This window comes from Drosophila suzukii, chromosome 2L (genome assembly GCF_043229965.1).
Source record: "Drosophila suzukii chromosome 2L, CBGP_Dsuzu_IsoJpt1.0, whole genome shotgun sequence".
Taxonomy (NCBI): Eukaryota; Metazoa; Arthropoda; class Insecta; order Diptera; family Drosophilidae; genus Drosophila; species Drosophila suzukii.
The window spans coordinates 2642446-2667556 of record NC_092080.1 but is presented as its reverse complement, the minus strand read 5'-3'; the positions used below and the strand labels follow the sequence as shown (position 1 = coordinate 2667556).

General features: G+C 40.0%; 1 protein-coding gene across 2 annotated transcripts in view; it reads left to right on the top strand.

Annotated features, from left to right (window-relative positions):
- Positions 1-25111, top strand: part of LOC108021145 (chaoptin) — a 43003-nt gene that overhangs the window by 3414 nt on the left and 14478 nt on the right. For both annotated transcript variants that reach the window (XM_017089716.4, XM_017089715.4), the window contains exon 2: positions 19701-19990. In XM_017089716.4, coding sequence (XP_016945205.2) covers positions 19702-19990 — 289 coding nt within the window. In that variant the 5' untranslated portion in view covers position 19701. The remainder of the gene's footprint in view (positions 1-19700; positions 19991-25111) is intronic.

Here is a 25111-nt window from a genome sequence, read left to right as displayed (position 1 = left end):
AGCCACAATCCCGATTTTCCTAGGGACCATCCTAAACCTTGGCTACATACATAAACTGTTTATCGAACCATTCGGTTTTATGTCACAGCAACTGATTGATTTTTAATTAAACGTCCACGATTTCACTGATTGACGCTAATCATACGCTTGATGGGCTTAAGCCCCGCCACGCCCCCACTTATAGGGCCACTAAAAAACAGAGAGCATTTACCACTTTAATTCGTACACAATGTATGAACACACATATGACGGAAATTAGATATTTATTGGGGGAGGCGTTGTCAGCCAGACCAATTTAAAAGGTATTGGCACAAAGCGAAGGGCATTGAAATGGGGAGCGCGTGGAAATCGAATATTATCCAGATAGTGCCGAAGATCCATTTACGTGACTCGGAAATGCAAATAAAAAAGTGGAAAAAACCGCTTTCCGTTTTTTTCTCCTTTATATTTTTTTATTGAATTGCAAACGGAGGGTAGTAGGGAAATGCGGAGCCAGGGACAGACCGACATAAATAAACCTCAACTAAGTCGTGTGTTTTGACATAGATTTAAATTGACATGGTTGTGTAAACAGACCGGGGAGGAGGATACCGGAGGCAGACACAAAAGCAGAAACAGACGGAGAGGCTCACACACATTCCTCATTGAAAGCCGCACACAAATTCTCGGCGTTCAAGGCATTCTTCCCTGGAAAGCCCAACCCGAGCCCAAACCCCTTGGCTGCCCCACATTTCCATGTTCAATATGAGCAGGGCGAGAAAAAATAAAATAAAAATGCAAAATAGTTCGTTATTTAACATATTTGACGGCTGGCCCCGACTGCCAACTCGTAAATGTAAATTGGCCGGCAGATATGGAGCTGATGACAAACAGGCCCAAAGCCAGAGCCAAAATCTAAACCAAAAACGGGGACAGGACGCACATGGAAAAATCCTATCTCGCCGTGCGACGAACCCTTTGACAATTTTGTTGCTGCCCACGCTTCGATGGCTCGTTGGTTTTTCTCCGGGCTCCGCAAAAATATTTGCCACGCAAATAGCTGGAAAAGTATTGCCCGATTATGTTTCTCTAACTGGGCACACACGCAGCAGTCAGCAAATTGAAAGGCAAACACAGACACACACACTTTCAGCCAGTCGGGAAAAAGATGAACAGGCCAAAACGATTTGAGAAGGATCCGAAAAAAAATTGAATATGGAGGGGAAACTACGGAGAACGGAGAAAAGAACGCAGTCTGGTTGCTTTCTATGAATGTCAATTGGTTGTTGGCAGCAGGAATGGTATGGTATGGAAGCTGGAAATGGAGTAGGAAGGGGGCCAATTTAAAAGGGCTTACTTTTTAATGAAGCGAGCTAAGGACGATACGATACGATACCCAACCCGAATCGGGGGAATCCCACACAATCGCTATAGCGACTATGATAAATGGATGAGCATATGTCGGAAGGAGTAAGTGGGTGTCCGGCCATTGAGAAACTGCCAGCTTATTGACAGACAACGGCACCGAGAATTGAAATGCTAGATGAGATGCAATTAGATAGAGCGCAAATGGAGGATGATAATACCATATTATGCATTGTTAGTCGGACGATGGGGTTTTGTGTCCCCTAGGGTAATTGGTACTAATGGCAGCATATCAAACTTGAAAGGGTTTCAAGTGATGTCAGCTCAAAAGGACTTATAAAATCATTGAAATAGTTGGGACAATAGGATGTATATTTACATCTTCTTAACTCATTTCCTAAAATATTTAAATTAAACATTTTTTAAACAAATAATTGTTAATTGTGAACACTTTATGATGGAATATAGTGGGTAAACCTGATATTTTTTATATGAACAATTTTTCAAAAAGCACTTAATAATAATAAGTGAGGGACAACATGGATGTAAATATGATATTTTTTTAGTCAATTGTTTTAGATATAAAAAAGAGAAATTAAAATCACAGACCGGAAGCAATTAAAAAGTATTTTCAACGCGAAACACATAAAAGCTTCATAATTGATTTTCAAGTTACATTTATCACTTGTTTTGATGCTATCAATTCTCTCGGTTTTCGCTGGCGCTCTTTTATTGGTTTTGCCGCAGTTGCCAGTAGCCACAATCTGACATATTGGAATGTCAAACTAATGAGGTTTCCAAACCAAAGCGTACTTACCCCCGATTGCCACAGACCAGGCCGGCACAGAGGAGGGGCAAACGGGTGAGGGGGAATCCAAATCAAATCACATAACATGTCAGCCATGTTGGCCAACGTCGCCCCCTTTTCTCCCACCCCCCCTTGAATGCCACACCCATCCATATACCGCGTTCAAACCATCCAATCCAGCCAAACCAGCCCACCAAACGAACTGAAACCAACTAAAACAATTCCCTTAGCTATGCTAATGACGCGCAGTTTCCTCTATTGTAAACTACCTCTTGCACTATTTCAACCTCTGACGACGACCCCTTTTTCCGCCCGAAAGCTGTCACCTGTCCCAGTGAAACCCCTTTCAAGCCCACGCCCATGCCCTTCTTCTTCTCGACCATCCCACTGCATTCCACTGTGTTATGCATGCGCCGAGGTTAAATATATGTTCTGTTGTGGAGCCTATGCTAATGTGGTTGCTTAAGAGGGCGGGTGGGGGGATCGGGCTGAAAAGAGCGGAATATTTAAATCTGCTTATGGTTTCGCTAGCACAGGCAGTCAATATTTGTGTATGAATTGAAAGCAGTTGGCAAATCATATCGCTTTTATTGGGTCAGAGACATAAAACATGTCTTTAAATATTTTTGAAATCCATACATCATCAATGTTGGGAAATAATATGATGGTCGAAGCACTTTCGGAGAAGCGGTCTACAATATAAATTATTCAATATCAATTTATTCCAGTATTTTGGTATCAATTACACAAGTTAATTGTTTTTTACTTCCGCTTTAAAATATAAAATAAAGAAGAAGCATTAATTGTGATTGCAGGATATTTTGTATGAAAGTGTCTCTTTATGGTTTTCGAATTCCGAACATTGAACTGAGGCATGTGTGAAAAGGATGTTATTTTTTTATTTTTGCAATCTTTTCAATATATGAAAATGACAAGGCTTTAAGATCATATATGTGCTCCTTAGCCAATTTCGGGTGACAAACATTTATGGGTCATGTTATCCCTGGTGCGTCACTCTTATTCCACAAAAGTTTTAACGCACACAGGTACTTGAAGAAATATTTATGTGCAGCTATATGCATATAGTTTCCTATTCCGGGCCTGAGAGGTGTTGTCGACACCGTCGTTCGTGGGTTTGCTGGCCAGGATTGGGCTGTTGTCGGTGCCCTCGTCTTGGCCGGGCTGTCCTCGTCCAATATGTGTCAAATGCAAATTTAAATCTTATTGAAAAAGGGGATTATGTGACAGCAGCAGACGCTGCATGAAAAGGGTGTGTAGTTGGGATTTTCCCTCTTCCATCTTGGCTTTTCATTCATTTTGCGGGTTCCCGTCCCTTTTTTTTGTATTTCTGCTGAGCTGGTGCAACTAAAAATGTCACTCCTTCTGCTGTAATCGAAGCAGGAGTGATTGACTGACTCTAGAGGAGGCTGTGGTGGTGGGGGTGGAGGTCCTGGGGGTATGCATGTTAACTTTCGAGTGTGTGGAGGCAGCAGTTGCAGAAGGCAGAAACCGATTCTCATTTGCATCTTTTGCTGTCTGCCATTTTTAAATGCTTTTCTAGCTTCCCTTTCCAGCAGCAGCAGCTTTCATTCCGACTCTGTTGGTTTTGCGGTTCCTCTGTCATTGCACTCATATCATCATTCTGGCATCATCGCTGCCTAAGAGTGGAGAACATAATAGAAATCCAGCTTTCAGCAGTAGTAGTCTAATCCCCACATCGCTGCATACATTTATAACCCATACAAATACAATGACATGACCATACAATATTTCTCCTTTCTTTTTTGGCACAAAATGCTTTGCGCTTCGATGCCACCTCCTCCTGTCAGCCCTTCTTTTGTGTGGATGTAGGAGGGTTCGGGTTCGGGTTGGGGGTACAGGGACATATTCAATATTTTCCAGCCATTGAAATCAAGGATCGGGACATCGGGACAGCGGGGCAGCGGGATGCTTGTATATATTTCAAAGCTTTGTTATCAATACGTCGCCTGCTTATTGAAAATAATACAATATTCGTGTGTGGGATAAGTGAGGATGCCTGGCTGTACTTAATATATCTTCCTCTGTTGTCTTCCTCATTGTGCCAAGTATCTTGTAGATATTTGCAGATGTGGGGCTCTGTGTAAGCTTGTCACCTGTCGGGGCTTCGGCACTTTTGGGACATTGATTGCGAAATCATCATCACCATCGTTTCAATTGTAATCCGACGGTGATTCATTCGAAAGTATGAAATGAAAACTTTTTGATTAAACTACCAAACAAATATATGATTGGATCAATACTTCATGCTGTTTGCCTAATAATATGTGTACATTTTAAAGGCATTTGGCTCAAGTATTTTGGGGTTTTGTGAAAAAGGGAAAATGTTTTGTTAACTTGTTTGCCTGCACGTTTGTTTGCCAGTTAGTTCTGTTTACTTTCGCCTTTTGTTACGGCTAACCAATTCCAATAATGGGCCATGGTGTCATTAAATATGCCTACTACCAGTCGGGGCTTTCTCTGCTGGGAGGTCCGTTTGGCAAAAGGGCGGTGAGACATCTTCTTTCGACTGCCAAATGCCCCGCACGTAGCCACATAAATTCCCGTATTCAAGCTGGAAGCTCTTTTCTTTATACATATACATTAAACATTCCATTCAATTCAATGCCCTTCGATTCGATTCGCTTCGGTTCGGCTCGACAATTTATGTAGCTGGGAGTCAAAGTCCTTGGATGTGGCCTAATTGAAACATGGCTTGCAAATGCATTAAATCCCCCAGTACTAGTGAAATAATGAAGCTGATTAATTCAATCAGTTGTAATGTGGCACGCCCCTTCAATCTGCTTGGGCATTAGGCCCTTGCAATCCTACTCCTCGGGCAGAACTCAGGTTGGGCTGGTCTTTCACCATGTTAAGTAGTTTAACACGCTAATGTGATTGACCCGTAATGCCGAGGGTTTTGCCTCCGGAACATCCGGTGATAGATCAATGTATTTATCACAACAAATGGACCAAGTGTGACACGTAAATGGGACAGTCAAACGTCCTATTACCGTCAAAATGGCATAGTAATTAATGGGGCAAGTATATAACTATACATATTATTCCTTTGATCTCTGCTTAAAACCCAACCAATCAAAATAAGTACTTGTTTTAATAAATACAAGTCTTAGATTTATTTTAGGCATTATCAAAACGTTTTAAATTTAGTTTCTGACACCCCATTAGTAGGTATTTATTGTAAACAGACCGGATTACATGCATTTAAAATGTATAGAGCTCGAAAATTAAATGTTAATTAATGTCAAATAATGGATTGCAACCAATTTGTTTGCTATAAATGATTATTTAAATATGTGCCAATGACAAATATTTTAAAAATTAACTTACTCTTAAAAAATCAATAGAACATTAAGGGGGATATTACGTATACGTTATGTAAAGGTATGCCTTTATAGCTTTTCTTCATTTATGTACGACCTTGACTCCTTGCGAAATCCACTTCATATCTATCAAGGAATCGCGTCGTTGATTCTCTGTCGTTGTCAAAAGTCAAAAGTTCAGTCTGCAATTTGAACATGACATTTGTCAGGAGACAAACACATGGGAAAGCGAGAAAGTTGGAAGATGGGTTTGTGGAAGCGAGACGGGGGTCCATATCCACTGAACCTTAAATCAAGTTGTAAAGAGGCTGGGCCAAAGTGTTTGGGGATTCTTTTTACCAGCACCACTCGGAGAAAAATAAACAACAATATTTATTTGCTGTGATTTTAAGTCAGAAATTATATTAAGCAAAAAAAAAACACTCAATGTTGGAAACTTACATTCACTTGGTAAAAACTAGTTTATTTCTTTATTAAATTTCCCAAGCTCTTTTGGGGAAACTAACAATGGGTTTAAGTCTCCTTAAGTCTTTTTGGCTTATAAAAAAATGGAGAATTATGTTTTAAAGTGAGTTTTTTTCTGTGCAGCAGCAGCTGTTGATGAAACGACAGCAACAATATCAACAGCAACAACTAGAGCGACACAACGGCGTAAAAAAGGAAAGGAAAAAGGAAAAGTCAGGAAAAACATACCAAAATGAAGATGGGCAGCTGCGAGGCATTTTCCACCACACACACACTCAAACACTCGCACTCAAACACTCACACACTCACTCGGACTGACAGACACACACACATGCGGCTATAAAAGTGACAAATGTTAAACGAAATGTAAAGAAAAACTGACAACAGGAAGACGCCACGTAATGAAGCATAAAAAGTACATTTTTCAAGACGACTGCGAATCCAGCAACAACAGGAATAGATCAAAAAATAAGTAATACCGGAAAGGGAGAAGCCATAAGTATAAGTGGATTCGCGAATGACAGATGGAGAAATAAAAACGCTTCTTATCTTTAATATCTTTCGAATAAGAATGGATGTGTATTCGCCTTTGTGGTTGGGTCTTACATTTTCTTATAATTTTTCAATTATTCCGCCTTGTTATTTTATAAATTTTAAGATTTTTTTCATAAAAGAAAGTCGCCTTAAAACTCCTTTCCCACTTATGTAGAGAGATATATGATGACATTTGAGCTTAGTCAAATATTTGAGCAGCAAATATTTATTTTTTCAGATACCCGGCTTTATAAAATAATTATTAAATCAAACAGATGGCATGTTCATTTCTATTGTTTGATCTTTGACAACGGTTGTGAAAAAATCCCTGGAATTTGTCTTTTTTTCGGATTTTAATATTTACCCTCAGATAGCTGAGAACATTTTTTGCTGTTTGCTGATAAATCAATAAATAAATGAAATATTTGGCTCGTTGGCCAGGACGCAAACATATTTTCTTAGTCCGCATTAAATTGGCTAAATAAACGAACCGAATTTGATCATTGGCCTTGGCACCCGAAGTGCAATCACATATGCATTTGCTTTTGCTTTTTGCCGGGCCCTCTCAGATATTTATCGATGGGAAATTGTGTGTGCTAGATTTCAGCATTGCCTTTGATTACATTTCCGTATGCATGGCGCAAATTACATGTGGCCCGGCCAGTCGAGCGAATTTAACCTGATCTGATCAGCCCAGCGCCAGCCAGCAATATCGGAATCAGAAATCATAGCATACCTGGCGGCGCCTGCCCTGGACTGACAATGAGTCCTGGCAAAAAGCAGCGAAAACATTGTTAACGAACCCTCGTCCTTGCCTTCATCGCATAATCGAAATTCATTTTCACGCTTGTAATCAATGCGACAACGCCCCAGCAATGCCACGCCCAACTTATGCAAATCGTTGACTTCGTGCAGCCTTCACAAAATCCACCTCCTTCCCACTTACCACCCAAAATCCCTTCCCCCCTCACGTAATTGCTAAAAAAATTTGTGTTGCAGAGGAAAAACTTGGGGTGAGGAAGGGCAAAAAAAAAAGAAATGAGAACGACAAACCGAATTTAATTTGTTTTTCGCTCGTTTTGTGCAAGCAACTTTCTCGTTTTCTTGTTGAATTCGTTTTCAATACGCAGACATACACATACCTATAGATATGCTTTTTCTTCTTCTTTTGTTGTCTAGCTTGTAATATTTATTATCGAATTGGTAATACAAGGGCCGGAGGGGAAATCGGACTAGAAGGGGCCAAGGACATGACGGCGCAGTGCGAGCAAGTCCAAAAACTCCAAGTTGAGTTCAGTCGGGACGTCCGCTTTTCTTCTATACCCTTTGCAAAACAAGGGGTTTGGTTATAAAATGATCTATTAAACAAATGGGATTTTCTATTTTTTTAAGTATTCAAAAAGTTCTTGTTGCAGGTGAACCAAATCCTATATTTTTTGGTGTTCTTAATTAAGCTCTTAATTCCTTTTTCCAATTCCAAGATAGTTAGGATTTAAGTATTTGAAAAGTTCCAGTTGCAGGTAACCAAAATCCTATAGTTTTCACACATGAATTTAAGTCTCCGATGTGTTTCTTAATTCCCTTTTCAAATTGCATAATAGTTAAGTCGTGCAAAGGAAATTTCTTTAATTATAAATTTTTAATTGAACATGTAATTCCTCCTATGCATTTGCTTAAAATAAAGTGGAGATTTCTTAACCCCTTCATGAGTTATGCAACACAATCCGATTATTTTCCATACCCAAACACCTTTTTTCTTACTCACACTTCATAAGGGAAATATTTGTATTTAATCGGGTTTTTAGGGGATTTTGATTGCTTTAAATTAATTAAAGGGTCATAGGTGTGTAAAAAGTCCTAGGGTATTTGCAGCTCCTGGCCCGAAGCTATCCATTGCCACTCGTTTCCTTCCGTTTTTCAGTAGTTGCCTTGTTTGCCGGGGGTCCTCCTCATTCCCGTTCTGAAATGTTTGCTGCGATTGCCCGGATTGCATTGCCCTGGCCAGGACTGGTCCGATCCTAGCCGACGTTGCCTGGGGTCCTTGGTTTCTTGGGTTCTTGGCCGGGACATTGGTATGCACACGCGTGGACCTCGCATAGTTGTCCTCGACAGGAAGTCTAACCTAACCCGGGCATATGCCCTGCACGTATTGCCCTTATAAATTGTTGCCAAATACATATAGTATATGTATGGGGATACATATAGGTCCTGAGAGGAGGAGCGGAGGACTCTCCACCTCAATTTCTGCCAACAACTTGCCCCTGCCCCTCGGGGGAATGCGTGCGTATGACAGTTGCAATTGTACTTTTGGATGGGGACTTCGGTATGCACGGAGGACAATTGCACAAGTCGTTGCAAACTTTTTGCCAAGCCATGTTAACTGCCAGTCAATACACGAAATGCGAATGATATGGCTTATTTGTGTTCTACGGATGTTGGTCCTCGTTCCCTCCCCCCGTCCCGCCCATTGAAAAGCCAAAACCCCATGACTTATTCAGTTGATGTTCGGTTTGAGTTTGAGTTCCCTGTCTCACTCGTCTTCAGCTGAGTTGCCAGTGGAGTTCTTCTGACGCACGTCATTAATTATACGCCACGTGTCGCAGTCCAGGCAATTAAATTTTCGCATTTAATCAGAAAAGCGCCTCGCAACGTGACACACTCACTTGCATGGGGGACATAAATACTGGGCCCCTCTTAAATAAACCGCAGGCTCCTAAATAAATAGGGTTATGCTATTTGCATTATTTGCTTAAACCAATAAGTTATTTAAGGAATTTTAGAATAATCTTTAGCACTCATGCTTTTTACACATATATAATATTTACATACACTGTTTTAATCGGTTAGATAGAAGGTATCGAATATTTTGGGTTTCCAACCCATATATATTTGGGTTAATGGCCAAAAGTTATTTACTAAATATTTAAGTATCTCTTCTCTCGTAGTACATAATCATAAATAATATGGTGATAATGTGTTTGGTTGTCATTTAATAATTATTTTTGAGGAAAAATTGTTTAAAATTTGTGACTAAAGAATTTGATTGATTTTAAAGAATTTAAAAAAGTATCATTTTATTTCCTTATAACTGAAAAAAATTCCCTAAAAAAGATTATAAGATAATCGATAGTTACACATCCACCGAAATTCCCCTAAGGCCCTCACCCATGAGCTTACATTCAACGCATCCTGCAACTTTAATGCATTCATTAGGTTTATAACGACGCCCCCATACCGCATATCATCTGTCGCATTTCGCGGGGTTCCGAACCCTGGGGAGTCATTGGCACACATTTCATCGGGATGTTGGTGGCTGGCCGTCAAATTGGGCTAGAGTGAATGAAGGATGGGATAGCTCGCTCGGGGTCAAACCACTGGATTCCCCTGATCAAATGTTTTAGGGCCTCAATTGATCTCTCACTCTCTGCGAAATAACTTGTACACTCTTTACGGAATTCAAGGATTTAATTAACCTGCCTTTTATATTACTTTGAGTTCAAGAATTTATCAAATCTGTCATTAATGTTATTTGTACCTTATTAAATTACGGAACAGCAATAAGATCTCCATCAGTAAGGTGAGAGGTCACCTTATTTTTATGGTATTCCAGTGAAAGTTTTCTACTCTGACCTTTTGGCCAGGTCCTAAGTGGCGGTCAAGTGGCCGGCATAATAAGGCGACGATGGGCAAAGTCGTTTAAATATTCCAAATCCCAAGTATTTCGCCTGTGCGTGCGCTCACAATTTCCAATTTAATTATACACCTGACCGAATTTGAATATCCCGCCCATGGCACACACATTTGAACACACACCGTGGCCATTCACATGGCCAGGACTCGTAAATTTAACGCATTAAGATATTTAAATAATGTTTTCGCCTTCCTTCCCGCTCGCTGGTTTATATGTGAAATAATTTTGGGTAATGGCAGCCACGTGATTAGCTTGAATCATGCCAAAAATTCATAAATTTCCACTGGTACGCCCGAGGATTTTCCACTCATTTTCTTCCACCCACGTTTTTCAGCCCTTGTCGCCTTAATTTCCTAATGAAGCCATTCAGTTAGCAAAGTGTCGCCAACCTGATTTCTGGCTTTGGCCTTATATATATACCAGCTTATAAATAGAAAAGTATGGTGAAAGTTGCCTTTGCGGCTGGAGTGGTTGATGCTTCAAGGAGCAATAAAAACCGCAGATAAATACACAGCCGACTTATGATTTCCCCAGCTCTTTCATTTGGTTTAATTAATTAGGTCCAGTTACATTTTGTTTTGTTTGCGCTTAGCTAATATCGGCAGGAAAAATGTACCTACTCTTAAATTTCTAATTTAAACGTTTATTATATTTTTAATAGCTTGCAAGCATTTTAATAAAATGTTTCACATTCCCCCTTTCAAATAAGTTTAAATGGATTGCAACCTTAATTTCAATTGAATTCTGGAAAGGAAAAATAACTCACCCAAAGACTTAAGTAAAAGCTTAGCCAAATAATTTGCTCGTTTTGCAGTTGGAAAGGAAACGTTTCGTTCGGGAAAAAATGGCCTGACCTCGTTTACTCGCACATGAACACATATTTTACTTCGGGCAACATTTTACCTTTCAAATTGTGAATCGAAAATTTAAGGCCCGGCTTCTTTCACTAATCCTTTGAGTTGTGGAGATGCGTTTGAGGATTTTTCTGCTGCTGGTTCTGGTTTTGGTTTTGGATTTTCCTGCCAGAATTCCGTTTGCATTTTGATTGCCAAAGACTTGGGCCGAGAAAAATGAGGAAAATCTGCGTGAGGCATTCATGGCTCCGGGTAATTTGCACTCAAAATCACAGGCACACACACTCTCGGGTCATACGTCAAAATCAAAATTAATCCGTTTTGTGTTATGTACAGCAATTGAAATTATGTGCTTAAAGGCTTACGTTCAGCCTAACAAACCAAACGGGCAAACAATAAAAAAGGGCAGAAACCAGAGCAAAAAACACAGCAACCAGCCGAAAACAGAAATGTAACAATACAGCAACAATCCCCAAACGCAGCACAAATTGCGTATGTTCAGATCCCTTTCCAGAACAGAGCCCTCCACACACATTTCCTCCTTTTTTATCCGAGTGCCGCCATTATTTGTGTTTTTATTGCTCCATACATGAAGCAAAAAATAAAAAAATAAAAGGCGTTAGCGGATGGAGGAGTTTGGGCAAGGTGGCAAATCGAGAGCAGAAGGATGGCGGTTCGCCCGCCATTTGCCATTTGCAACAACTGTGTCGGGGGCACTTGAGGGAACGGCATAAAACGCCGCTGACACACCATGACACATGCAGCAGCAACCGAAATGCGATAATCCCAACTGATAGATCTTTTTATACCCCTTAAGAGTCGTTTATTAACTTTTCTCAACAAAAAAGTATAAGTATTCATGTCAAATCCAAAAAAAATATAATATATTATTTTTAGTCAAGTAAGTAGATATTGTGTACTATAAAATATATGACACTATTACATTTTATAAGAAAGAATATAGTAATTTAGTTTTCAGAAACCTTTTTATCTTAAGTACTTCTTTAGAGCTTTTCAAAAAGTATAAATTTTAAAAAATAAGTGGATACCCTATTATGAAATATTAATGTGCTTTTTGCTTACCATTTTATTACGACAATATTCTGCGTCCTTTTCTGTTTGTATTTCTAACTTTTTAATCTAAAAAGTAAATGGGATACTACTATACTATACTATATTATCTACTATACTATATTATCTCATATCATATTTACCATGATTATATTTTCAGATCACTTTCCATACACAATCTTTTGAAAATAAATTCCCAATCATGAAATTCTTTTCGATTGCCATTTTGTTCGGATGAGATAATCAGGCTTTTCAGTTTGCCGTTTCTGTTTGTTATTTCCTCACCGCTTTCGCAGTTTTTCTCTACAAAATCGGATCCGCGAAATCAGCTCAGCATACCCTGCGTATCGGTTATAAAAGCAAACAATAACAGATTTATTGCATATTTCGCACTGGTAATTGAGATTAAACAGTTGAAAAAATAAGAATGAAAACAGCCGCTTGGCATTTCATAAACCCAGAGGTCGACCCACCCACACACGCACATCCAGCAGAGCCATAAAGGCAGGACATAAATTTAAAAGCTCGTATATATCGTTTTGGCTTTTCCCTTAGTCAATCCTTTTGGCGCCCCCTTCGATCCTGGGGCCAATCATTTAGGCTCGCCTCCCCCGTCTCCCAACCTCCACCATCGAATGTAATTCATTTTAATAATTGTCAAGTGCCCCACTTTATTTATGACAAACTTTTAATAATTTAATTGCTGGCCCAGCAATGTGCCTCGTATTATTGTTGCAATTGCTGGATTTGCTGCTGCTGCGTTCGCATTTAATTGATAAATGCGTTGGGCTGAAAGGGGGCGTGGCACGGATGAGAGGGGCGAAAGGCAGGCAATCGAGCGAGTTGCCAGCTGTAATTATAGATGATTTGAATAATTCAATGCTCATGCCCGGCCGTCCGTCGCGTTTTGTTTACGCAATTAATTGTGCGGCTGTGTGCCGGCAGAATAACAACAACAGCCTGGAACAGTGGCCAAAAACAGGGATTTAAGGTCCTTTCAGGAAAATCACTTTAAGCCTAAGTCAGGTTAGAAAAAACAAAAAACTTACATTTACTTCACTGTGTTCTTACAAAGAACTATATATATAACCAATAATGTATTCTTTTTTGTCAAATATATATTTCAAAAATTTGATATTCAATTGTTAGAAAACACCCATTGTTTTAGTTTGGGTATATGTACATTTTCGAAAAGATTTTTAGTTCAATGAAATACCACTGAAAGATGTATGTAGCTTTGGTTAGATCAATGTTCTGTGACCTCAACATAATCATAATATGATAATTTGCAGATCATGATTTGAAGAGCTTTGTAAAACCTATTACCTCAAATAAGTAAATCAAATATTAACCATTTGAAATATAAATAGAGTTTTGGAAAATAAATATTCAAAAACCTTTTTTAGTTCTTTCATAACAATTGTAAGATATAGATTTCAATAGAGATTTTTATAAGAAAATGTTTAATTCAACGGAAAGATGTATGTAGCTTTGGTTGGGTCTTGGAGCTTGCTATGGTCCTTCAAAGAAATATAAATGGTTTCCGAATTTGTAAAACTCCATATTTTTACCTTTAATAGACCTGATCTCTCTTAGATTACTTGAGTGTTCCTTTATTTGTAGAACCTTTATTTATGTCACCTTAAGCCACAGTGCATACAGGCGATAGGGTTGCTTGGTCATCACTCGTTTGTCGGCCTGTACTTTCCGTTTCCATTGTGCACTGTCATTTGCTTGATAAGCATGGAATACGTATATCCCAGGCGCTGCCACACATATCGGGGCACCGACCACGCCCACCGCACAACATGACACGCCCGAGGCCTCCAGCCGTAGCCCCGCCTCCACCCCCCCGTGGAACCGCCCCCCCTACGGCCTTGGATAGTTTGGCGCTGTCGTTCATAAGCAATTCATGTGTTTTCCGTAAACACTTCAATTTAATTTTAGTGCCGCGGGCGCGAAATTGCTGCTAAATAATTTAGGCAAAGAATTATTAGAGCAACCCTTTCGAGGGCGAGGCTCTATGCTGCGAGTCCTGCGAGTCCTGGGCATCCTGTTTCAAGTTCAGGTGCGTCCCTGATTGCCAGCGGGACTGGGATTAACGGAGGTGTCAGCATACGGTGCAAAATTGTCTAGTTTTTTCCGTACACCTACACCTATCCCTATACCATTTTCCCATCTCCCCACTCCGTCTGGCACATAATTGCGGCAAGTCGAAGATAAATTACCCAAACTCAAAACTTTGACCTAAGCGCCGTTTCCGTGAGTAAGATTAATGATGCGGCAATTGCCGAACAGCTCCGACTAACTTGAAATGGCCAGTAGGAGGAACTATCACAGCAACAGCCACTCGACAACTTTATGGGATTTGAATCAAGGGTTGGTTGGCAGGGGGGGGCAACATAATAATTTCGAACGTGGGCGCCTTGCGCCACATGTGGCACCCCCAAGGTGCGAATGGGTGCATATTTATGGATACAGATACTGGGGTACTCAGCAGAAAAGATACATTTATTGCTATGCCATAAACTTTGAGTAATAAATTTCGGTTTTATTGTTCTGACTGACTCTGGCTGACTGACTGACTGGCTGGTCTCTGCTTTTTCGAGTACCGCTCGAGAAATCACCTTGTTAAAAGAGGGTTTTCGGGGGGCAACTCTGCCAAATTGGCATATTTATGGCCAAAAGCAGTTTCACGGAAGGCGCTGCCAAAATAGCAAGAGCGATAAACGACACTTGAATGAACTGACTAAACTGGGAATGTGGATGTGAGCTGGTGTCTGTGCCGATGTGATTTATATGGGCCAAGGAATCGGAGCCGAGCCAAACCCAAGTTTCTTTTTAAAATGCCCCGCAAGATGAATGTATCTTAAAGTTTGCGCCGCTCTGCTAATGGTTTCATAAAGCCCATTGCATATGTGCAGGTCGAATGCCGAAGATGGATCGCTTTGCATCTGTCAAGGTGTGAGATATAGCCAAGAATCCAAACTAGTTGAATGGATGGCTACGAGGTGGAAAAGTGGCATAGGAATATTTGGCCAGAAGGCAAGATATGAGAAGTAAAGAATATATCAAGGAGAGAGTCGTCATTTAGGTGGCCCAAATAGAGATAAATGAGGTCATATAATGGGCAAGAAAAAATGTTGGCTATTTTCTGAGAGAAAATAATAATGAATCTGATTAAATGAATGTGCCTTGTAGGTTACAAAATCTTTACCTTATTTATTTTACCCACTGCAAGGGTATAATAACTCGAGGATATAATAAACGAAGATGTGGTTAGAAGTCAGACATATGGTAATAAGAATAGATATAGAGAATAAAAAGAACAAATACAAGTGATATAATATTAAAGAACAGACAAATTTGAATATTTTCCATAGAATTTAATAAGAGTAAGTAATAGTAACTCTGAATACATGAGTGTCTCTTATAAGTTACAAACATTTTAGCAGAATATTTTTACCCCTCGCTAGGCTAAAATAACTCATACATTTTCTCAAGGACCCAAGCCAGAAAGGGCCGGGCAAACTTTGCCATATCCTTAATTGACTTGACGCCGATTAACTGTAATGTATCTTGAGGATATAATATGTGTAAGGCGCACACTTGCATACACAAAGGGGCACACCTACACCTACACATACAGCTCACAGGCACGTAATCGCGCACCCAAGAACCTTTTTCATGTTTGGCTGCGTTAAATACACGCTCACAGTTTGTTAAGTTCATTTAAAGTTCTGATCCCCATCTGAGCGACGGCTTTAAAATCTGTTTTTTTGCCTGTATATGTATTTTCTTTTTTTGGGTGGAAAAGCTTTGGTGGGGAAGCATAAATGGGAGCAGCTTATGGGGCTGAGTTTAAAACCGACATGCTTACATATGCATGCCCTGTGTGCGGGGAGGCAACTTACATATGTTATTATCGCACAAACTCGCAAATTCTCGACGCAGATAGAGCCAGGAAAAGCGGAATGAAACGAGCGGCGAACTGCGAGCCAACGACTCCCAAATGTATGCTACGTTTTCCAGCATTTTTCATGCTGCGCTGCGCAGTCGACGTCGGCGCCAACTAGCAGGACATCATCCCCAGCGGACGCTCATCATATTTATCCTGGTCCTTGTCCAGGACTCTCCTCCTGCTCCTGCTGCTCCTGCCGCCGCTGTTTGTTCTGCAGCTCGTTGACATTTCATGTCACTGTGTCACCGGCATAAAAAATTAAAAGTATAAAAATGATGCAGACCTCTGTGATCCACCCACTTTGGGCTGACATCCGCTTACTGCTCGGCTCCCCGACTCCTCCTTTGGCCAAATCGCTGGCATTATATGCGTAATAAAAACTTGCGGTCCGCCTGGAAGCCTGGCAGCCCTGTATCCTGGCAGCCTGCCTCCTGTTGACCTTTTCGTGGCATTCGTCCTTCTCCTCAAAGGAAGATGATGGCGGCAAAGGATTTCCAGCGACAGCGGAGTGCTTGTGGGGGATTGACACTTTATTGTATAGTTTGCTCTCTGGCCTGTTCTTAAAGTGCGGAAAGGGTATGGGATATATAACGAAAAGTAATGATATGGAAAACAGGGATAGCGAGGTTGAAGTATAAATAAAATATCTAGAGACCATAAGAGACATATATGTGTATATATTTTTAGTAGTCTAAAGTTTACTCATTTTTGTGTTTTATAATGAAACTGTTATTAGTTGTAGATAAAAATAAATACTTTTAAAAAATTTTGACAAAAAACACTCTTCAAAGTTTATGGTTTAAATATTTTTTAAATTGTTATAGAGCATCTGTGATTCCTTAGTTTTTCACACTTTTTGTCCCACAATTTTGTTGGCTTGTTTTTAAAAGTTTGGTCCCACAAGGTTGAGGGTCAGATGAGGCAATGCCCGCATCTGCAGAGTCCAACTGGGGCGGAAACGTGGGCGTGTGTGCGTGACAGACTGTCTCTAGCCCCCCAGCTCTCAAAGTACCCAGCCACCCACCCCCCAAAACACCCCACCTCTCCACCTCTGACCCCCAGTTGTTCTTGGCCCAAAGCGATGCCTGTTTGCTGCTTGTCTGTCAGCCAACAAGTTAGTCATTTTCTGTATCAAAAAATAAAACGCAAATAAAAAACTTTTACGACATATTTATCTTTTTCGTTTTTATTCTGCCGCCCGTCGTCCAACATCCTGACTTCTTCGCATGTGTCGTGTATATGTATCTATAGGATAGGTGCATAAAGGTTGATACTACTTATATATACGCACTCAACTGTGTGATGTATCATTTGTTTTACATGGTCCGAGCCAGGGAAAAAGACTTCGATTTGTCACCATCAGCGTAATGAAAAACAATCAGCAAAAGTGCCGGGCGGCCAACTGAAGCTTTTCTGATTGCTTTTCCTCTCGGAATATTCCTGGTCGCAATTTAATGTTAGGTGCATATGGCAAATGACAGTCGGAATATTGGGTAAACAGTTGGCGATTTGCCTGACAAGATTAGATTTATTAAATTAGAACATATTTAATAAATCGAAACGGAAGATGGATGTCTGGGAGGCTGGCCTTCTAAATGACATATTTATCTGAATGTTACACCAGAAATTTCTCGAGAAGGCAGCAGAGCTAAAAATATGAAAGAACTGAATACTCACCCAATTCCAGATCCAAATAAAAATCCATAGAGTCCTGATAGCTGGAGATATTTTTCCTAGTTTTTAATGCATTTAGAAATGATATTCAGCTTAAATGCAAAATGGTTTTCCAATTACCTTGGTATAAAAAGTTAGCTTTGGCTGTGGGAACTTCGAAACAATAATAAATTCTGAATCTTTTTATTATAAAATAATGCGATATACTACTCGAGAAAACAATTTTTGGCAAGGAAAGGTCAACGACACTTAAGTAAAATCACTTCCCTATTAAAGAAGAATGTCATAACCATTTTCTTTGATTTTTGGTGCTTTCAAGTCAATCTCAGACTTTAGCCGTATAATTTCTGTTATCCGGACCTCGCAAATCACATACTTTTGGCCATATTTCATTATGTATGAAATATATATGAATTATCCGAAGCTTTTGGCTCTTGGCAGACTGGAAATAATTTACAGACTTAGGCGAATGGAAGTGGGATTGAGTGCCAGTCTGCCGGTTCTCTGAGCTACTTTTTTTTCTAGCCCCTAGTTTTATGGCTGGTCGTAATGTGCGCAGGTAGGAACCCCCCACACACACACACCCTCGAGCACACACACACTGGCGCACTCAAGGCAAACCGTCGGGAGTCTTAAAGCTCAACAATCGTGCTAATGGCCCGTACTCGTCCTTGTCGCCGTCGTCTGGAATGGTAAATGGTAAGGTTCCATGGCGGAGCCGAAAGTTTTTATTTGTTATTATATACTTTGGCGTGTCAAATAAACATCACACATCTAGCGTACATGAAACATGTTTTATATGCGACTTCTCTGCGGCTGTTGAGGCCTCTACGTGTTGTGGTTGCGCACTTTCTTCTAGCTTTCATCCGAGCAGAGAAAAAAATGGTATTGGGAACCGATAGATCTAGCTTTAAAAAATTTTAAATATTAAATGGGATGCACAAAGTGTTTAATAGGATGTTTGATACCTAAGAAGAACAGATAGAACTGATAGGTCTTGCTTTAAAATAATTTAAATGCTAAGCAAGTGGAACACAATATTTATAGAAGTTTTGATACTTCCCTAAAGAACATTTATGATTATTATGATTATTATATCGTATTATTTTGAATTCATAAATCTTTTTCCCAGTGCACTTTTTCTTTTTGAGGCTAGGCCATGTGTATGAAAGATTGCATGGCAATGGATGAGAGTTAGGGGAAAAGAGGACTGTGTCACACGACTGCGGCTCATTTGCATGAGTTGTCGCAGGCTTTTAGTCGAAAACTTCCTCCGTTGTCGTTTGGCGCTTTTGCATGATGAGTGGGGGAAGTGTGGGGAGTTCGCTTAAGCCAAAATATCAACATTGGTTCAAAAGTATGGCGAAAACAATTAAATCGAGTTAATTGTTTTTAACCGTCTGTTTGGCAAAGCAAGATTTTTGAGATTTTAAGGATTCGCACGATTCTAGAAAATCTTGTGAGGGGTAAAAATTCTTCTGAAACTTAATTAAAACTTGGTTGATACGTGAAGTTTTAATGACTGACACTTTATTTTATATCTTAAAAGAATGATCTTTGTTGTTTAGCGCTAAAACTATTTTTTATGAAGTATTTTATGGTACATAAGTTACTTACTTACTCATTATATATATATATTTTTTCTTTAAGTAAAAATAAAAATATTTTTGTTGTTCCACTGTGCAAACTCTACGCGTGTGGACTAACGTTAATTTTATGCCATTTCATTTGCTTTCGCTTTTCAAACGTGTGATTTATGCAAAGCAGCAGCGAATAAACAAATGCCCCCGGCCAAGGTGTCTCTATAAGGTGGATTTATGAGAGCCAAAGTGCTGAAATGAATGGGGGGTCGCATGGAGGCCCACTAGATTATAAGATACTATCTGCAGACCGCCACTCTCCTGATGGAAAAACCTCTTTCTTCTCCTCTTTGCAGGATGCACCTGTTCTTCGTGCTGATTTCGTGCCTGGTGAGCTCCTCGCACTGCTGGCAGTTCGACGGAGGAGGTGGAAGTGCATCCCATCGGCGGACCAGGAACACGGGAAGGAGTCCTCCTCCGCCGCCAGCCGGAGGCAGGGGATCCGCCGCCCTTCTGGGCTCCCAGCAGCAGGACATCCTCTACGCCTGTCCTCTCAACTCCATGTGCCAGTGCGCCGGGCTGCCCAACGAGACAAGCACCCTGATTGAGATTAATTGCAACGAGGTGGCCCTGTACAAGTTTCCAGGTAGGTGACCCCGAGCCCCCTCTGTAGGATATAGCCCCCTGTATCGCCTGTCAATGTGTCCTTCCAGCTTGTCACGCTTTATTTATGTGGCAAATATTTTCATTGCCAGTTGGTCATAAATTGCCTTGGCCACATCACACGGCAAGGACTTCTTCCTTTTCCCATTTTGCCATTACATTACCCATTTCCCATTTCCCTGACCATCCTGACCATCCCAAACAGCCTTTGGGTTCTTTGTCCTCCTGTCGCCTGCAGCTGGAAAAATGTAATTTTTTAATGAAGCCTCAAACAGCTTTGTCGCGGCCCACAAATAAAATGAAATCTTACATTTAAGTTTGCCAATTAGTTGTAAAAATAAAGTTTCCTTTCATATTATTTTATTTTGTTTTCTCCTCCTTGTCTTCCCCCCGCTTTTCTTTTCGGTTGCTTGGGGAAAAGTTTTATAACGATTGCTGTGGCAAATTCCACGCAAATTTTGGTAGTTTTTATACCTGGCATTTATTGAGTGCAGGGGTAGATTGTTTTATAGCGTGTAATGTGTACTTTATGCTTTTGTAGAACAGTTAAAAAAGTACCTGATCATTTTTATGAGACATTGGAAGAAGGGTTATACTTCATATACCACTAACGAGATATGGTTACCAAAAACCATTGTGAGTATAACAGTAGTGAATAGTACAAAAGTAACTCTATAACTCCCAAAAAGGGTTTTTAAGCTCGTTTGGCAACATCATTAAAAGTTTATAGCTCCAGCATTCCTGCAGTGGGTATTTTACAGTCGACCCAACCAACCAAGAATGGTGCTCCCCTTTTTAAGTAATGAATGAATGGCAAGTTTCCATAGCTCCATTGTCATTTTCCATTTCCATTGCGAGCGGAAAATGTTTCTCATTGCGGTGGCTTCTTTTCTCCCCGCCCTGTGTATGGTATGTTTTGAGACTTGTGTTGAAAATATTACCATTCCACACCCCGCTTCTTCTTCGTTAACAACTGTGACACGCCCACAGAGTCGCCTTTTTGGCCAAAAGTTGCCGCATAAAGTTGCAAAAAATGGAAATAAAAGGAATAAAAGAAACAAAATAATAAACAAAGTTGTTGACTGGCAAAACACACAAAAATTGGCCAGACATTGGCAGCAGCGGGAATAGAGAAGCCAGGAATGCTATTGAAAAGTTTGTCTCCTGCTCGGTGGTTTTCCCTTGGGCTCCGAAGGGGGGAAATGGGAAATGGCCACTCCGCATTGGCAATTTATCCTTCGTTTCTTATGCAAAACTTTCCAATTGCATCTGCATTGGCTTTTGCTTTAATGAAAAACTTTAAAATATTACGACTAATCGAATTAAAACGAATGGCACGTCGAACAAGCTTATCCAAATCCAAATTCTGTATTTCATTTACTGCTCGCATCAAAGGAAAATAAAGTGTGTGTTTTTACTGCTTAAAGCGTTGCACTCCAAACAGATGTCTCAATTCTAGGACTATACCGAAAAATATGTATCTGCAGATAAATTTTATTCTAGATACGTATGTATATATGACGTTGATGGGGATGTTAGCGACAACGATTGCATTCGAGCAGCAGAAGAAATGTTGCAGCTGGAAAACTTTTGGCAATTAGCAATTCTAATGCAAACGGACACACAGAAACCAGCAGATGCGAGAAAAAAGGAAGAGAAAACACTTTGGTTGACAGCCTGGCTAATTGCGTGCCACGCCCCCTGCTCCAGGACCTCCTCCTCCGCCTTCAGCCCCTCATCGAATCGACTTCCTGGCTGGCTGGCATGTCACCATGTGGTCGAGGAGCCCCCGAAAAAAGAAAAATAACCAAAACTATGCACCCAGAAATTTTAAAAGTGGACGAGGGGCCAGAACTTTTGCCTGGAGAAGAGGATTTGACAACTGTAACTGGGGACCCAAAAGACTAGTTGAAAATTCATTTAATATCTCAAAATTCCTAGTGCGTTAGGAATATGCAGCAGTGGCACTTCTATGTCCTTAATTTAATGTAGAATTTCTATTGTCTATTGGGAGCACACTATGTACAGAAAAAAATAAGGAAAATTCTGCAGCTACAATTTAGATTTATTTTTAATGTTTCATTTTCGGGTTTTCCCCTCCTGGTGGTCACTTTCACGCTTGGCCAGAGGCAGTTTTTGGCCAGATAGCAGCATCCTTGGTTCGATTCGGCCGCAATTTTCATGCCGAAACTATTTGGGGAGCGACCGAAAAACGAAAATGAAAGACGACAGTTTGCCCACATGCCGCACGTTTCCTGGTTCGGTTCTCTACTCTATATATATTTTTTGTTATTTTTTGTTATTGCCCCGTTGCAGGACACAAACTATATGGATATAAATGGTAGCTCCGGCCTCCCACTCGGTTCCTGTCTTTAGCTGCCTTCCTGAATGCCGGGGCAAAACAATAACTTTTCAGCTGACGTAATCTTCATCAACACACGGACGCACAGGCTCCGAGGCATCTGAGTTTTGGTTGTCGGTGGCCAGCAGATTGCCACCGAGTTTTGAGGCAGCTTTAGTTGGGCCTTAGAACACACAAATTGCCGCATTGGTCGAGTTGAAATTCAGGTCTATACACAATCCCTGTCGGAGATTTTGTCGTATCACTTAAAATGGCCTTGCCCTCAGCCGAGTTTACAATAGATCTAGAGCTAAGTGCATGTGGTTTTTGGAAATCTTGTATTTCGGTTTGGCAAATACAAGATTACAAAATACTCAGCACTTTGTTTTAATGGGGTTTTGTCTTGTTGTCTTGTTGTGGTAAATATTCCAGGGGAGAACACATTTTTAATGGTTGGTTTTGAAGATATAATTTTATTTTGGAATATTAAAAATATTAAAAATATGTGAAACATTTCTTGAATGTCCTTCACAAAGTTATTTCACTTTTTTTGTTTTTTCTGTAAAGTGTTTTAGTGAGGATAGCTATTTTTAATTATATTATAAATACTTAGAATTATAAAAAACAATTTGAATGATATGGGCAGCTTCTTATAAACAATATAAATATTTAAAAAATATACCTTTATAAAAGTATTTTATACTTTGTTCATTTTAAACGTTAGGAGTCATTTCGTTTTATAATATTTAAACTATTAAAAAATATACAAAACGATTGAAACTTTTTCGGCAAAGTTGTTCTATGTTTTTGCTGAAGTTTTAAGCAAGTCAAAGAAATTTCGGTGGCTTTGGTCGAGTTAATTTTGTGCTTCTCGGGGCGTCCAATGCTCCTTTCCATCAAACCGACACTTTGTTATTTGTGCTTCATTTTGTTTTTTCATATACTCGGTGGGGCGAGTTGAATAAACACTTGGCAAGTGACGCAAAACGAGACGAGAACGTTGGACGTGGACGAGAATACAAACAGTTGGGGTGATGGTAAGTTGGGAAGTTGGGGCGGAATGGGAGCGGTCTTCGCTGGTCTGCCTGGCAGCAAAAGTAAATAAATAAATATGCTTGGCATTTTGTCAGAGAATTGACTTGCGGCCATAAAGCACAAGCCAACGACGTACGCCGGACGCTTCCAGAAGGAGTCCTCCGTCCAGGATCCCCGTGTCCACATCCTCCGGTTCCCATTCCCCAATCTCCAATCCCATTCCCCAGTTTGTTCCCCGAGTTCATTTCAGTTGTTGGACCCCCAGGCACGGGGCTAGAAGTTTATTAACGCCATATGTGTTGTTGCCGTGGCTGTGTTGGTTTGTCCACTCATAACAAAACACTGGCCATAGCTTAGATATGCACACGCCCCCGCACACACACTATACATATATCCCATATATAGGTGTATGTATCTTGTGGATACATAGTTGCCCCTGCATGAGAAATGCGCCGGACTTTACTTGGCCACGTGTTTGCTGCTTGGTCAGGGGGGCGCACGCGTGTCAACAGGGCGTATGATTAATATTGTATTAATATGCGATATGTAATTAAGATGTAAGCTGCTCTGTGCTTATATTACTATTCCTGTTTGTAGGAGGTCGTGCCACGCACATCTGTGTGGGCACTGCATGCTACAATATGCATATTATATATGCATTGACATTGGAATAAACAACAATCTAAACGTATCTGCGATACGATCTTGATCAGGTTTAGCTTAATTTTATGCACCCAAAGCCAACAATTTAATTTGGACAACATTGATGTGTTCTAGCCTGGGCACTATTGAAAATTATACTGCCAATTAAAAGATTATTGCATGCATCACTTTTGGTTCCACAGCTTATGCGATTTAATTGAATTTTATATTCTAAAATGATGACTATATTCTAACTCATCAATATTAATTGGTCGCGCGGCTTATAATTAGCTCTGTGGAAATAATATGATATTCTTTCCAAATTTATAAATCTAGAGTATGGGAATAGAACACGAAAAATTATGTGGTATATCCATTTATTTTATAGCCAATTTAAATATTTTTGTTTAGTTTGTATCTTTTCTTGATTTCACTTAATTTAAGTACGGCAATATTAAATGTAACAAATATAGTTAATTTAGGGAGCCTAAACTTTTGATTTAACTGTGAAATTCTTCTCATTTATGTTACGAAATTCTAAAAGTATATATAAATAAAAATAACAATACTTTAATATTTATTAATTTAATTTCATATGTATTAAAGACTAATATTATGTAATATGTACATTAATTGGCATTAAGGTTTTTATGATATTTTCCTTAGTACCGATTTCATGTTTGTTTAAACTTTTACTTTAATAAAGTATAATAAAATTGGACAATTTCAAATGAAAGTTATGATTGAATCAAGACATTAAGTTTCCGTAAGTTCCCAACGATCTTTCTTCTCCTCCCTTTTAGTGTCTTCAATTTTTGTGTGACTCAGAAGCAGCTCGGGGGAGACATCAAAGCCGCAATTAAATTACGATTCGTTGAGCATGTGTTAATTAAACAGGAGCAGTGGGGCAGGACGAGGTCCTTGGAGTGCCCGAGGGGCGAAAGGACGCCGCTCTCAAAGGAGTTGGTCACCAGGGCGACTATCGCATGGAATTGGAGCTCCTGACAAACACACACTTGTTTAATGGTAAAGGTGTGGAGTGCGGGGAAAGCGGTGAAAGTGGGGAAAGTGGGAATAGAGCGGGGT